Source organism: Aegilops tauschii, chromosome 4 (assembly GCF_002575655.3).
Source record: "Aegilops tauschii subsp. strangulata cultivar AL8/78 chromosome 4, Aet v6.0, whole genome shotgun sequence".
Classification (NCBI taxonomy): domain Eukaryota; kingdom Viridiplantae; phylum Streptophyta; class Magnoliopsida; order Poales; family Poaceae; genus Aegilops; species Aegilops tauschii.
This window is the reverse complement of record NC_053038.3, coordinates 308,977,837-308,992,488: the sequence shown is the minus strand read 5'-3', so window position 1 is coordinate 308,992,488 and position 14,652 is coordinate 308,977,837. Positions and strand designations below refer to the sequence as shown.

Below are 14,652 nucleotides of genomic sequence, written 5' to 3'. Positions count from 1 at the left end.
AATTTCAATCACCTTTTCTAGCATCATTATATGTCATAAGAGTAGCTCATATCATAAAACTTTGCATGATCAAGTAACAAATTATTCACATGTTAAAGTATAAATCATAAACTTTCTTGAAAATTAACAAACAGTTCTCAGTCATCAAACAATTGCAATTCATCTTATTTTCAGGAAGAGTCTATGTCAGAGCTTTGATTCAGCAAACTTCACATACTCAACTATCATTTAGTCTTCCATGATTGCTACCACTCAAAGCATATTTTTAGAACAAATAGCATCCATCGAACACAGAGAAAGATAGGGGCTTAATGTTTCGCCTCCCAACTTATTTATCATATAGATAATTGTCAACAATAATAATTCATGATCAAATATATTTGAATGGCCATATATGCTCAGATCCTTCCATCACATGATGCTTGCCAACTAAAGAGTAGGTTGGAATGAGAAGGAATACTACTGACTCTTGCATAAAAGTAAAAGATAGGCCCTTCGCAGAGGGAAGCAGGGATTTGCAGAGGTGCCAGAGCTCGAAGCAAAAACAGAGATGAAAATAATTTTGAGAGGTATGCTTTCATTGTCAACATAACGACCAAGAGTTCCCAATATCTTCCATACTACATACATTATAGGCGGTTCCCAAACAGAAAGGTAAAGATTTTTACTCCCCCTCCACCAACAATCATCAATCCATGGCTTGCCCGAAACAACGGGTGCCTCCAACTAACATCAAACCTGGGGGAGTTTTGTTTGCAATTATTTTTGATTTGATTTCGATCTTTTGATCATGGGACTGGGCATCCCGGTTACCAGCCATTTTCTCGTGAATGATGAGCGGAGTCCACTCATCGTGAGAATAACCCACCTAGCATGGAAGATACTGCTAGCCCCTAGTCGCTACATGAGTGATTCGGGCATACAAAACAGATTATTATTTGAAGGTTTAGAGTTTGGCACATGCAAATTTACTTGGAACGGCAGGTAAATACCGCATATAGGTAGATATGGTGGACACTCATGGAAGAAACTTGGTTCAAGGAGTTTGGATGCACAAGCAGTATTCCCGCTTAGTACAGATATTCTGGCTAGCAAAAGGATTCTAAATAGCAAGCATCACATGTTAGAGGATCCATAACAATATAACTTCTATACAAATATACCCAAGCATAACTCATTATGTTGTCTTCCTTGTCCAACTTCAACTAATTTGCTCAGGTTTGAAAATAATTAATGGGGATCACAATCATAGAAGATGTCCAGGATAGTATATTTATATGTGAAATCTCTCTTCCTTCAATATTCTTTCATGAATTGTTCAAGTGACCAATACAATGCTTGCTAACCTTCAATAAATTTACCACCTCTACTTCTTATATGTGAAGGCATTACTCCCCATGGGAAAGGCATATGAAATATATATAATTTCAGATTTATGACATTCAAATCATTCAACCATTTACTCATAGGATATAAGTGAAGCACACGAGTAAATGACAAAGTACTCCAAAAAGATATAAGTGAAGATCAATGAGTAGTTAAATAATTATGTAGCTATGTGAAGACTCTCTCTCGTTTAAGAATTTCAGATCTTGGTATTTTATTCAAACATCAAGCAAAGTTAAAGAAAATAAAATGACGCTCCAAGCAAAACACATATCATGTGGTGAATAAAAATATAGCTCCAAGTAAAGTTACCGATGAACGAAGACGAAAGAGGGGATGCCATCCGGGGCATCCCCAAGCTTAGGCTCTTGGTTATCCTTGAATATTACCTTGGGGTGCCTTGGGCATCCCCAATCTTAGGCTCTTACCACTCCTTACTCCATAGTCCATCGAATCGTTACCCAAAACTTGAAAACTTCACAACACAAAACTTAACAGAAAATCTCGTGAGCTCCGTTAGCGAAAGAAAAGAAAACACCACTTCAAGGTACTGTAATGAACTCATTCTTTATTTATATTGGTGTTAAACCTACGGTATTCCAACTTCTCTATGGTTTATAAACTATTTTACTAGCCATAGATTCATCAAAATAAGCAAACAACACACGAAAAACAGAATCTGTCAAAAACAGAATAGTCTGTAGTAATCTGTAACTAACGCAAACTTCTGGAACTCCAAAAATTCTACCAAAATAGGTACGACCTAGACAATTTGTTTATTGATCTGCTGCAATTGGAATCAGTATTTTATCACGTTCTGGTGATTTTAAACAATTATTTTCGTGAGCAGAAAGTTTCTGTCTTTTTCAGCAAGATCAAATAATTATCATCTAAGAAGATCCTATAGGTCTTACTTGGCACAAACACTAATTAAAACATAAAACCACATCTAACCAGATGCTAGATAGATTATTTATTGCTAAACAGGAGCAAAAAGCAAGGAACAAAAGTAAGATTGGGTTGCCTCCCAACAAGCGCTATCGTTTAACGCCCCTAGCTAGGCATGATGATTTCAATGATGCTCACAAAAAGATAAGAACTGAAACATAAAGAGAGCATCATGAAGAATATGACTAGCACATTTAAGTCTAACCCACTTCCTATGCATAGGGATTTTGTGAGCGAACAACTTATGAGAACAATAATCAACTAGCATAGGAAGGCAAAACAAGCATAACTTCAAGATTTTCAACACATAGAGGGGAAACTTGATATTATTGCAATTCCTACAAGCATATGTTCCTCCTTCATAATAATTTTCAGTAGCATCATGAATGAATTCAACAATATAACCAGCACATAAAGCATTATTTTCATGATGCACAAGCATAGAAATTTTATTACTCTCCACATAAGCAAATTTCTTCTCGTGAATAATAGTGGGAGCAAACTCAACAAAATAACTATCATGTGATTGAAAATTAAGATCAAGATGACAAGTTTCATGGTTATCATTATTCTTTATAGCATACGTGTCATCACAATAATCATCATAGATAGGAGGCATGCTTTCATCATAATAAATTTGCACATCAAAACTTGGGGGACTAAAAATATCATATTCATCAAACATAGCATCCCCAAGCTTGTGGCTTTGCATATCATTAGCATCATGGGTATTCAAAGAATTCATACTAACAACATTGCAATCATGCTCATCATTCACATATTTTATGCCAAGCATTTTAATGCATTCTTCCTCTAGCAATTGAGCACAATTATCGGAATCCTTATTTTCACGGAAGACATTAAAAAGATGAAGCATATGAGGCACCCTTAATTCCATTTTTTGTAGTTTTCTTTTATATACTAAACTAGTGATCAAGCAAGAAACTAAAAGATTCGATTGCAAGATCTAAAGATATACCTTCAAGCACTCACCTCCCCGGCAACGACGCCAGAAAAGAGCTTGATGTCTACTACGCAACCTTCTTCTTGTAGACGTTGTTGGGCCTCCAAGTGCAGAGGTTTGTAGGACAGCAGCAAATTTCCCTCAAGTGGATGACCTAAGGTTTATCAATTCGTGGGAGGCGTAGGTTGAAGATGGTCTCTCTCAAACAACCCTGCAACCAAATAACAAAGAGTCTCTTGTGTCCCCAACACACCCATTACAATGGTAAATTGTATAGGTGCACTAGTTCGGCGAAGAGATGGTGATACAAGTGCAATATGGATGGTAGATATAGGTTTTTGTAAACTGAAAATGTAAAAACAGCAAGGTAACTAATGATAAGAGTGAGCACAAACAGTATTGCAATGCGTTGAAACAAGGCCTAGGGTTCATACTTTCACTAGTGCAAGTTCTCTCAACAATAATAACATAATTGGATCATATAACTATCCCTCAACATGCAACAAAGAGTCACTCCAAAGTCACTAATAGCGGAGAACAAACGAAGAGATTATGGTAGGGTACGAAACCACCTCAAAGTTATTCTTTCCGATCAATCCATTGGGCTATTCCTATAAGTGTCACAAACAGCCCTAGAGTTCGTAGTAAAATAACACCTTAAGACACACATCAACCAAAACCCTAATGTCACCTAGATACTCCAATGTCACCTCAAGTATCCGTGGGTATGATTATACGATATGCATCACACAATCTCAGATTCATCTATTCAACCAACACATAGAACCTCAAAGAGTGTCCCAAAGTTTATACCGGAGAATCAAGACGAAAACGTGTGCCAACCCCTATGCATAGGTTCATGGGCGGAACCCGCAAGTTGATCACCAAAACATACATCAAGTGAATCACGTGATATCCCATTGTCACCACAGATACGCACGGCAAGACATACATCAAGTGTTCTCAAATCATTAAAGATTCAATCCGATAAAATAACTTCAAAGGGAAAAATCAATCCATTACAAGAGAGTAGAGGGGGACAAGCAACATAAGATCCAACTATAATAGCAAAGCTCGCGATACATCAAGATCGTATCACCTCAAGAACACGAGAGAGAGAGATCAAACACATAGATACTGGTACATACCCTCAGCCCCGAGGGTGAACTACTCCCTCCTCGTCATGGAGAGCGCCGGGATGATGAAGATGGCCACCGGTGAGGTTCCCCCCTCCGGCAGGGTGCCGGAACAGGGTCCCGATTGGTTTTTGGTGGCTACAGAGGCTTGCGGCGGCGGAACTCCCGATCTATTCTGTTCCTCGAAGGTTTTAGGGTATATGGATATATATAGGCGGAAGAAATACGTCAGGGGAGCCACGAGGGGCCCATGAGGGTGGAGGGCGCGCCCCCCTGCCTCGTGCCTTCCTTGTTTCTTTCTTGACGTGGACTCCAAGTCTCCCGGGTTGCTTTCTTTCCAAAAATAACTTCTCCAGAAGGTTTCATTCCATTTCGACTCCGTTTGATATTCCTTTTCTTCGAAACACTGAAACAAGGGAAAAAACAGGAACTCGCACTGGGCTCTGGGTCAATAGGTTAGTCCCAAAAATAATATAAAAGTGCATAGTAAAGCCCATAAGACATCCAAGATGGATAATATAATAGCATGAATACTTCATAAATTATAGATACGTTGGAGACGTATCAGTCCCCGATCCACGCGTTTTGGGCAAGCCCTTCATAGACCAGCGTGCGGCGGCGCCGGCGATGCGGTACAAGAGAGGTAAGGGTGGGGGCGAGCTTAGAGATAGATTGACCATCGAGCCAGTGGTCATCCCAGAAATGGCATGTCCTACCATCGCCAAGGTGCCATGAGGTAGAAGCGCGGAAGAATCAGCCTGCCTCGTCATCGCGGGGGAGCTGTAGGTGGTGCCATGAGCGCAATGGGTCGGTGGCCTTGAGCCTGAGCCAGCGACACCGTAGCGAAATGCCGGTGAGGCGAAGATCCCGCACGACAAGGCCGCCGAAATCCACGGGACGGCACACGCGTTGCCAGGCGACCAGGCAGCAACCCGAGTTGGCGTCCCGACACCCGTGCCAGAAGAAGTCTCAGATGATGCGCGTAATTTTCTTGAGGATCGCCAGACAGATAGCGATCGCCATGAGGATGTGAATAGGCATGGCGGTGAGCAAGTGGCGCACAAGGGTAAGCCGCTCACCGCGAGATAGAAGCACAGCCTTCCAGGTCGCGAGCTTTCTCGCAAGATTGTCCACCAAGGGGAGCAACGCCGAGGAGGGGGTCTTGCGGATGGACAGGGGGAGGCCCAAGTAGACGATGGGGAAAGCGGTGACAACGCATCCAATCGTGGAATCGATGGCGGTGGTCACCTCCAGGTCGCAGCGAATGGGGGTGGCCGAGCATTTGCAGAAGTTGGTGCGCAGGCCGGAAGCGTCGCCGAACACCCGCAGCAGCTCGCGGATCGTGGCCAGCTCCGAGCTGGTTGGGTGGCAGAAGATCACCACATCATCGATGAACAGGGATATGCTTGACGCGGCGTGTCGGTTGGTGAGGCGTTGGAGCATGCCGGCGCGTGATGCGTGCTGTAACAGAGAGTTCAGCGTGTCAATCGCGATGGCGAAGAGCAGCGGTGAGACGGGGTCGCCCTGGCACGGAGCTACTCTAGCTAATTGCTCCCACTTTCAATATGTATCTAGATCGAGACTCAGAGTCATCCAGATCGATGTCAAAGCTTGCATCGACGTAACTCTTTACGACGAACTCTTTATTACCTCCATAACCGAGAAATATTTCCTTAGTTCTCTAAGGATAATTCTGACCACTGTCCAGTGATCTACTCCTAGACCACTATTGTACTCCCTTGCCAAACACAAGGTAGGGTATACAATAGGTCTGGTACACAACATGGCATACTTTATAGAACCTATGGCTGAGGCATAAGGAATGACTTTCATTCTCTCTCTATATCTTCTGTCGTGGTCGGGTTTTGAGTTTTAATCAACTTCACACCTTGCAATATAGGCAAGGACTCCTTCTTTGACTATTCCATTTTGAACTACTTCAAAATCTTGTCAAGGTATGTACTCATTGAAAAAACTTATCAAGCGTTTTGATCTATCTCTATAGATCTTGATGCTCAATATGTAAGCAGCTTTACCGAGGTCTTTCTTTGAAAAACTCCTTTCAAACACTCCTTTATGCTTTCCAGAAAATTCTACATCATTTCCGATCAACAATATGTCTTTCACATATATTTATCAGAAAACTATAGTGCTCCCACTCACTTTCTTGTTAATACAGGCTTCACCGTAAGTCTGTATAAATCTATATGCTTTGATCAACTCATCAAAGCGTATATTCCAACTCCAAGATGCTTGCACCAGTCCATAGATGGATCGCTGGAGGTTGCACATTTTGTTAGCACCTTTAGGATTGACAAAACCTTCTTGTTGTATCATATACAACTCTTCTTTAAGAAATCCATTAAGGAATGCAGTTTTGACATCCATTTGCCAGATTTCATCAAATGTGGCAATTGCTAACATGATTCGGACAGACTTAAGCATCGCTACGAGTGAGAAAATCTCATCGTAGTCAACACCTTGAACTTGTCAAAAACATTTTTGCGACAATTCAAGCTTTGTAGATAGTAACACTACTGTCAGCGTCTGTCTTCCTCTTGAAGATCCATTTATTCTTACTGGCTCGCCGATCATCGGGCAAGTCAATCAAAATCCATACTTTGTTCTCATACATGGATCCCATCTCAGATTTTATGGCGTCAAGCCATTTTGCGGAATCTGGGCTGATCATCACTTCCTCATAGTTCGTAGGTTCATCTTGGTCTATTAACATGACTTCCAGAACAGGATTACCGTACCACTCTAGTGCGGATCATACGCTGGTTGACCTACGAGGTTCGGTAGTAACTTGATCTGAAGTATCATGATCATCATCGTTAACTTCCTCACTAATTCGTGTAGGCATCACTGGAACTGATTTCAGTGATGAGCTACTTTCCAATTCGAGAGAAGGTACCATTACCTCATCAAGTTCTACTTTCCTCCCACTCACTTCTTTCGAGAAAAACTCCTTCTCTAGAAAGGATCCATTCTCAGCAACGAATATCTTGCCTTCGGATTTGTGAACGAAGGTGTACCCAACAGTCTCCTTTAGGTATCCTATGAAGACATATTTTTCCGACTTGGGTTCGAGCTTATCAGGTTGAAGCTTTTTCACATAAGCATCGTAGCCCCAAACTTTAAGAAACGACAGCTTAGGTTTCTTGCTAAACCATATTTCATACGGTGTTGCCTCAACGGATTTAGATGGTGACCTATTTAATGTGAATGCAGTTGTCTCTAATGCATAACCCCAAAACGATAATGGTGAATCGGTAAGAGACATCATAGATCGCACCATATCCAATAAAGTACGGTTACGATGTTCGGACACACCATTATGCTATGGTGTTCCAGGTGGCGTGAGTTGTGAAACTATTCCACATTGTTTCAAATGAAGACCAAACTCGTAACTCAAATATTCACCTCCACGATAAGATCGTAGAAACTTTATTTTCTTGTTACGATGATTTTCCACTTCACTCTGAAATTCTTTGAACTTTTCAAATGTTTCAGACTTATGCTTCATTGAGTAGATATAACCATATCTGCTCAAATCATCTGTGAAGGTAAGAAAATAACGATACCCGCCACGAGCCTCAATACTTATTTGGACCACATACATCGGTATGTATTATTTCCAATAAGTCAGTAGCTCATTCCATTGTTCTGGAGAACGGAGTTTTAGTCATCTTGCCCATGAGGCATGGTTCGCAAGCACCAAGTGATTCGTAATCAAGTGATTCCAAAAGCCCATCAGCATGGAGTTTCTTCATGCGCTTTATACCGATATGACCTAAACGGCAGTGCCACAAATAAGTGCACTATCATTATTAACTTTGCATCTTTTCAATATTATGAATATGTGTATCACTACAATCGAGATCCAACAAACTTTTTCATTGGGTGTATGACCATCGAAGGTTTTATTCATCTAAACAGAAAAACAATTATTCTCTGACTTTAAATGAATAACCATGTTGCAATAAACATGATCAAATCATATTCATGCTCAACGCAAACACCAAATAACATTTATTTAGGTTTCAACACTAATCCCGAAAGTATAGGGAGTGTGCGATGATGATCATATCAATCTTGGAACCATTTCCAACACACATCGTCACTTCACCCTTAACTAGTCTTAGTTCATTCTGCAACTCCCGTTTCGAGTTACTAATCTTAGCAACTGAACCGGTATCAAATACCCAGGGGTTGCTATGAACACTAGTAAAGTACACATCAATAATCTGTATATCAAATATACCTTTGTTCACTTTTCCATCCTTCTTATCCGCCAAATATTTGGGGTAGTTCCGCTTCTAGTGACTATTCCCTTTGTAGTAGAAGCACTCAGTTTCAGGCTTAGGTCCAGCTTTGAGCTTCTTCATGGGAGTGGCAACTTGCTTGGCATTCTTCTTGAAGTTCCCTTTCTATCCCTTTGCCCTTTTACCTGAAACTAGTGGTCTTGTCAACCATCAACACTTGATGCCTTTTCTTGATTTCTACCTTCGCCGATTTTAGTGTCGTGAAGAGCTTAGGAATCAGTTTCGTCATCCCTTGCATATTATAGTTCATCACGAAGTTCTATTATCTTGGTGATAGTGACTAGAGAACACTATCAATCACAATATTATCTGGAAGATTAACTCCCACTTGATTCAAGCGATTGTAGTACCCAGACAATCTGAGCACATGCTCACTGGTTGAGTTATTCTCCTCCATCTTGTAGGCAAAGTACTGTCAGAGGTCTCATACCTCTCGACACGGGCATGCGTCTGAAATACTAATTTCAACTCTTGGAACATCTTATATGCTCCATGACGTTCAAAACGTTTTGAAATCCCGGTTTTAAGCCGTAAAGCATGGTGCACTAAACTATCAAGTAGTCATCATATCGAGCTTGCCAAACGTTCATAACATTTGCATATACTCCTGCAATAGGTCTGTCACCTAGCGGTGCATCAAGGACATAATTCTTCTGTGCAGCAATGAGGATAATCCTCAGATCATGGATCTAGTCTGCATCATTGCTACTATCATCTTTCAACTTAGTATTCTCTAGGAACATATCAAAAATAAGACATGGGATCTATACACAAGCTATTGATCTACACCATAGATATGCAAATACTATCAGGACTAAGTTCATGATAAATTAAAGTTCAATTAATCATATTACTTAAGAACTCCCACTTAGATAGACATCCCTCTAGTCATCTAAATGATCACGTGATCCAAATCAACTAAACCATGTCCGATCATCACGTGAGATGGAGTAGCCTTCAATGGCGAACATCACTATGTTGATCATATCTACTATATGATTCACGCTCGACCTTTCGGTCTCAGTGTTCCGAGGCCATATCTGTATATGCCAGGCTCTCAAGTTTAACCTGAGTATTCTGCGTGTGCAAAACTGGCTTGCACCCGTTGTATGTGAACATAGAGCTTATCACACCCGATCATCACGTGGTGTCTCGGCACGACGAACTGTCGCAACGGTGCATACTCAGGGCGAACACTTGTACCTTGAAATTTAGTAAGGGATCATCTTATAATGGTACCGCCGTACTAAGCAAAATAAGATGCATAAAGGATAAACATCACATGCAATCAGTATAAGTGATAGGATATGGCCATCATCATCTTTGCCTTTGATCTCCATCTCCAAAGCACCTTCTTGATCACCATCGTCACCTGCTTGACACCTTGATCTCCATCGAAGCATCGTTGTCGTCTCGCCAACTATTGCTTCTACGACTATCGCTACCGCTTAGTGATAAAGTAAAGCAATTTCATGGCGATTGCATTTCATACAATAAAGCGACAACTATAAGGCTCCTACCAATTGCCGACAACTTTTACAAAACATGATCATCTCATACAACAAATTATATATCATCACGTCTTGACCATATCACATCACAACATGCCCTGCAAAAACAAGTTAGACGTCCTCTACTTTGTTGTTGCAAGTTTTACGTGGCTGCTACGGGCTAAGCAAGAACCGTACTTACGTATGCATCAAAACCATAACGATTTTTCGTCAAGTGTGTTGTTTTAACCTTCAACAAGGATCGGGCGTAGTCACACTCAATTCAACTAAAGTTGGAGAAACAAACACCCACTAGCCACCTGTGTGCGAAGCACGTTGGTAGAACCAGTCTCATGAACGCGGTCATGTAATGTTGGTCTGGGCCGCTTCATCCAACAATACCGCCGAATCAAAGTATGACATGCTGGTAAGCAGTATGACTATTATCGCCCACAACTCTTTGTGTTCTACTCATGCATATAGCATCTATGCATAAACCTGGCTCTCATACCACTGTTGGGGAACGTAGTAATTTCAACAAAAAATCCTACGCACACGCAAGATCATGGTGATGCATAGCAACGAGAGGGGAGAGTGTTGTCTACGTACCCTCGTAGACCATAAGCGGAAGCGTTGACAACGCGGTTGATGTAGTCGTACGTCTTCACGATTAACCGATCCTAATACCGAAAGTACGACACCTCCACGATCTGCACACGTTCGGCTCGGTGACGTCCCACGAACTCACGATCCAGCAGAGTGTCGAGGGAGAGCTTCGTCAGCATGACGGCGTGATGACGGCGATGATGAAGTTACCGGCGCACGGCTTCGCCTAAGCACTGCAACGATATGATCGAGGTGGATTATGGTGGAGGGGGGCACCGCACACGGCTAAACGATCAATGATCAACTTGTGTGTCTATGGGGTGCCCCCCTCCCCCGTATATAAAGGAGTGGAGGAGGGGAGAGGGCCGGAATCCTAGGCGCTCCCAAGGGGGGAGTCCTACTCCCAGTGGGAGTAGGATTCCCCCTTCCCCTTGTTGGAGTAGGAGAGAAGGAAGGGGAGAGAGAGGGAAGGAAAGGGGGGCTGCCCCCCCACCCAATTCGGATTGGGCTAGGGGGGCGTGCCCTCCACCTTGGCCTTCCTCTCCTCTATTCCACTAAGGCCCAATAAGGCCCATATACTCCCCGGGGGGTTCCGGTAACCTCCCGGTACTCCGGTAAATGCCTGAACTCTTCCGGAACCATTCCGGTGTCCAAACATAGGCTTCCAATATATCGATCTTTACGTCTCGACCATTTCGAGACTCCTCATCATGTCTGTGATCATATCCGGGACTCCGAACTACCTTCGGTACATCAAAACACATAAACTCATAATACCGATGGTCACCGAACGTTAAGCGTGCGGACCCTACGGGTTCGAGAACTATGTAGACATGACCGAGACTCATCTTCGGCCAATAACAAATAGTGGAACCTGGATGCTCATATTTGGTTCCTACATATTCTATGAAGATCTTTATCGGTCAAACCGCATAACAACATACGTTGTTCCCTTTGTCATCGGTATGTTACTTGCCCAAGATTCGATCATCGGTATCCTCATACCTAGTTCAATCTCATTACCGGAAAGTCCCTTTACTCATTCCGTAATGCATCATCCCGCAACTAACTCATTAGTCACATTGCTTGCAAGGCTTATAGTGATGTGCATTACCGAGAGGGCCCAGAGATACCTCTCCGATACACGGAGTGACAAATCCTAATCTCGATCTATGCCAACCCAACAAACACCTTCAGAGACACCTGTAGAGCATCTTTATAATCACCCAGTTATGTTGTGACATTTGATAGCACACAAGGTGTTCCTCCAGTATTCGGGAGTTGCATAATCTCATAGTCAGAGGAACATGTATAAGTCATGAAGAAAGCAATAGCAATAAAACTGAACGATCATAATGCTAAGCTAACGGATGGGTCTTGTCCATCACATCATTCTACTAATGATGTGACCCCGTTCATCAAATGACAACACATGTCTATGGTTAGGAAACATAACCATCTTTGGTAAACGAGCTAGTCAAGTAGAGGCATACTAGGGACACTTATGTTTTGTCTATGTATTCACACATGTACTAAGTTTCCGGTTAATACAATTCTAGCATGAATAATAAACATTTATCATGAAATAAGGAAATAAATAATAACTTTATTATTGCCCCTAGGGCATATTTCCTTCATTGCTCTAGGTCGGCAAGGTCGAAGTGGTGAGGGTCGATACTCTCAAGATCTATGGAGTGATCCTTGGCAATAGACGTTCCCAGGATGGAGCAGAAGTGGTCATAGGCCGCCTTGGCCATCGCCGCCTCATCGGACGCGGTCCGTGAGCCCACGCGGAATGAGGCCACATGGTTTTTCTGTGCACAGTGAGCGGCGTGGATTTTGAAGATGGCCACGTTGGTGTCGCCTTCGCGGAGCCAGCCAAGGCGCACGTGTTGGCGGAGGATGGAGCGCTCGAGGGAGGCCAGTCCGAGATAGGCACGCTTGAGCTCGCGGCGAAGCCAGATTTCAGCCGGGGATAGAGGACGAGTGTCCTGCGCCATGTCGAGGTGGTAGATGATCTCGCGCGAGATCTGAAGTTGCAGGGAGATGTTGCCCGGTGTGCGCGCCCCCCAGTTCTGGAGGCGGCGGGCCGTGATCTTCATCCTATCGTAGATGCGTCTGAACGGGTCGGGGTCCGGCGGTATACAGTTCCAAGCCGCATCCACAGTGGCGAGGAATCCATCGAGCTTTGGCCAGTATCGCTTGAAGTGGAACCTGCATTTGCCGAGGCTACGCGGAGCACAGTCCACAACGAGGGGGCAGTGGTCGGACACGGCCGTGGCCAGGCACCGCAGCATGTGGTGGGGGTTGATGGTCACCCAGGATGGGGTGCAAAGCACGTGATCGTTCCTGACAAGTGTGGGGTTGCTTTGCTCGTTGGACCACGTGTATCTCCTGCCGTGGAGGTAGATGTCCCTCAGGGCGTGATCCGCGATAAAGCGTTGAAATCGGCTCATGTTGCATGGGTTGAGGTTGCCATTGTTCTTGTCCGCACATGATGTTATCATATTGAAGTCGCCGCCCAGGAGCCAAGGGCTGGCAATCGTGTCGCGCAGATCGTGGAGCTCGGCCATGAAGGCGAGTTTCTCGGCCATGCCTTGGGGTCCGTAGACCCCGGTGATCCACCACGGGGCTGCATCGATGGCAGGGGAGAAGGTGGCTGACACATGGAAAGCCCCAAGGATGGGGTTGGCGAGGGAGATGTGGTCGCTGCGCCAGGCTAGTAGGATACCACCACGAGTGCCCGTGGCCGGAAGAAAGAAAAAATCGGCAAAGGGGGTGCCCTGCATCTCCAGGACAAGCAACGACGAGATGAAATTCAGCTTAGTTTCTGGCAAACACACGATACAAGGATCAGCCGAGGAGACAACGGAGTGCACGGCTGTGCGTTTGGCGCGGCTATTGAGCCCTCGCACGTTCCAAAACACTATGGAAAGGTTTTGATCCATGGGAGGGTGGGGGCCATGTGATGCGCAGGGCAAGCACATCATGCCTCGACCAGGCGAGGCGCAGGGGAGCCATTCCGTCGAGGAGGGCGTAGGGGACGGTCCAACTGAAGAAGTCAGCGAAGGCGTGGACGATGTCGCTTGCCAGGGATTTGGCAAAGAGTCTGCTGTAGTGCTCCAGGGCCTCGCTGGAAATTGGCTCGTCTTCCCCCAGCAGTCCAAGGCGGCGGAGAAGTACCCGCTTAGCCTTCGTCTCCGAGTCCAGGCCACGGTCTACCTTGGCGAGCCGACCGCTGCGGCGCGGCGTGAAATTGGGCGGCAGTTCGCCACGCTTGCGGCACACCGAGGGAGTTTCGAGTACCAGGGCAGGGCGGGTTCTGATGGAGTTGATGTAATCCAGGACGTGGTCCGGGACGGGGCAGGAAGCAACACCGTTTGAAACGCGGGCTGGGAGCTGCGTGGAAGCCTGCATGGGCGGCATGGCCTCGGGAGGCAGCGCGCAATCAACTGTCACGGGTGGGCCCTGGGCCAATGGTGCGGCAGGTCCAGCGGGCGCGCACAACGAGGGTGTGGGCCCGGCCACATTTGCAGCAGCGGGAGTAGTTGCCGAAGTGGCGACAGGATCAGGCATGGCATCCATGCAGTCAAACAGGGCAGGCTGAGCGACAGTAGGGGGTGAGGCCGCTGGTGGCCCCAGAATCAAGGACACCTCAGGGATTGGCTGGTGCATCTCCAAAGCAGCATCGGGGGAGGGCGGGCAGGTGGAGGCGGGCCCGGCTCGCTGGCGGCCGACCGCGCAGGTGGGGCAGGAGGGGATTCCCGCCCATCCGATGACGCTAGAGCGGAAGG

The 14,652-nt window shown here is 44.9% G+C and overlaps 1 protein-coding gene across 1 annotated transcript; it reads right to left on the bottom strand.

Annotated features, from left to right (window-relative positions):
• Positions 1-5,403: 5,403 nt before the first annotated feature.
• On the bottom strand, positions 5,404-5,877 carry LOC141021841 (uncharacterized). The gene has a single exon (XM_073497690.1). It carries the CDS (start codon positions 5,875-5,877, stop codon positions 5,404-5,406), a length of 474 nt encoding a protein of 157 aa, XP_073353791.1.
• Positions 5,878-14,652: the final 8,775 nt, after the last annotated feature.

Bases quoted from the DNA above. Each gene is read 5' to 3' on its own strand.
- LOC141021841 (XM_073497690.1), bottom strand. From the start codon at position 5,877: ATGCTCCAACGCCTCACCAACCGACACGCCGCGTCAAGCATATCCCTG.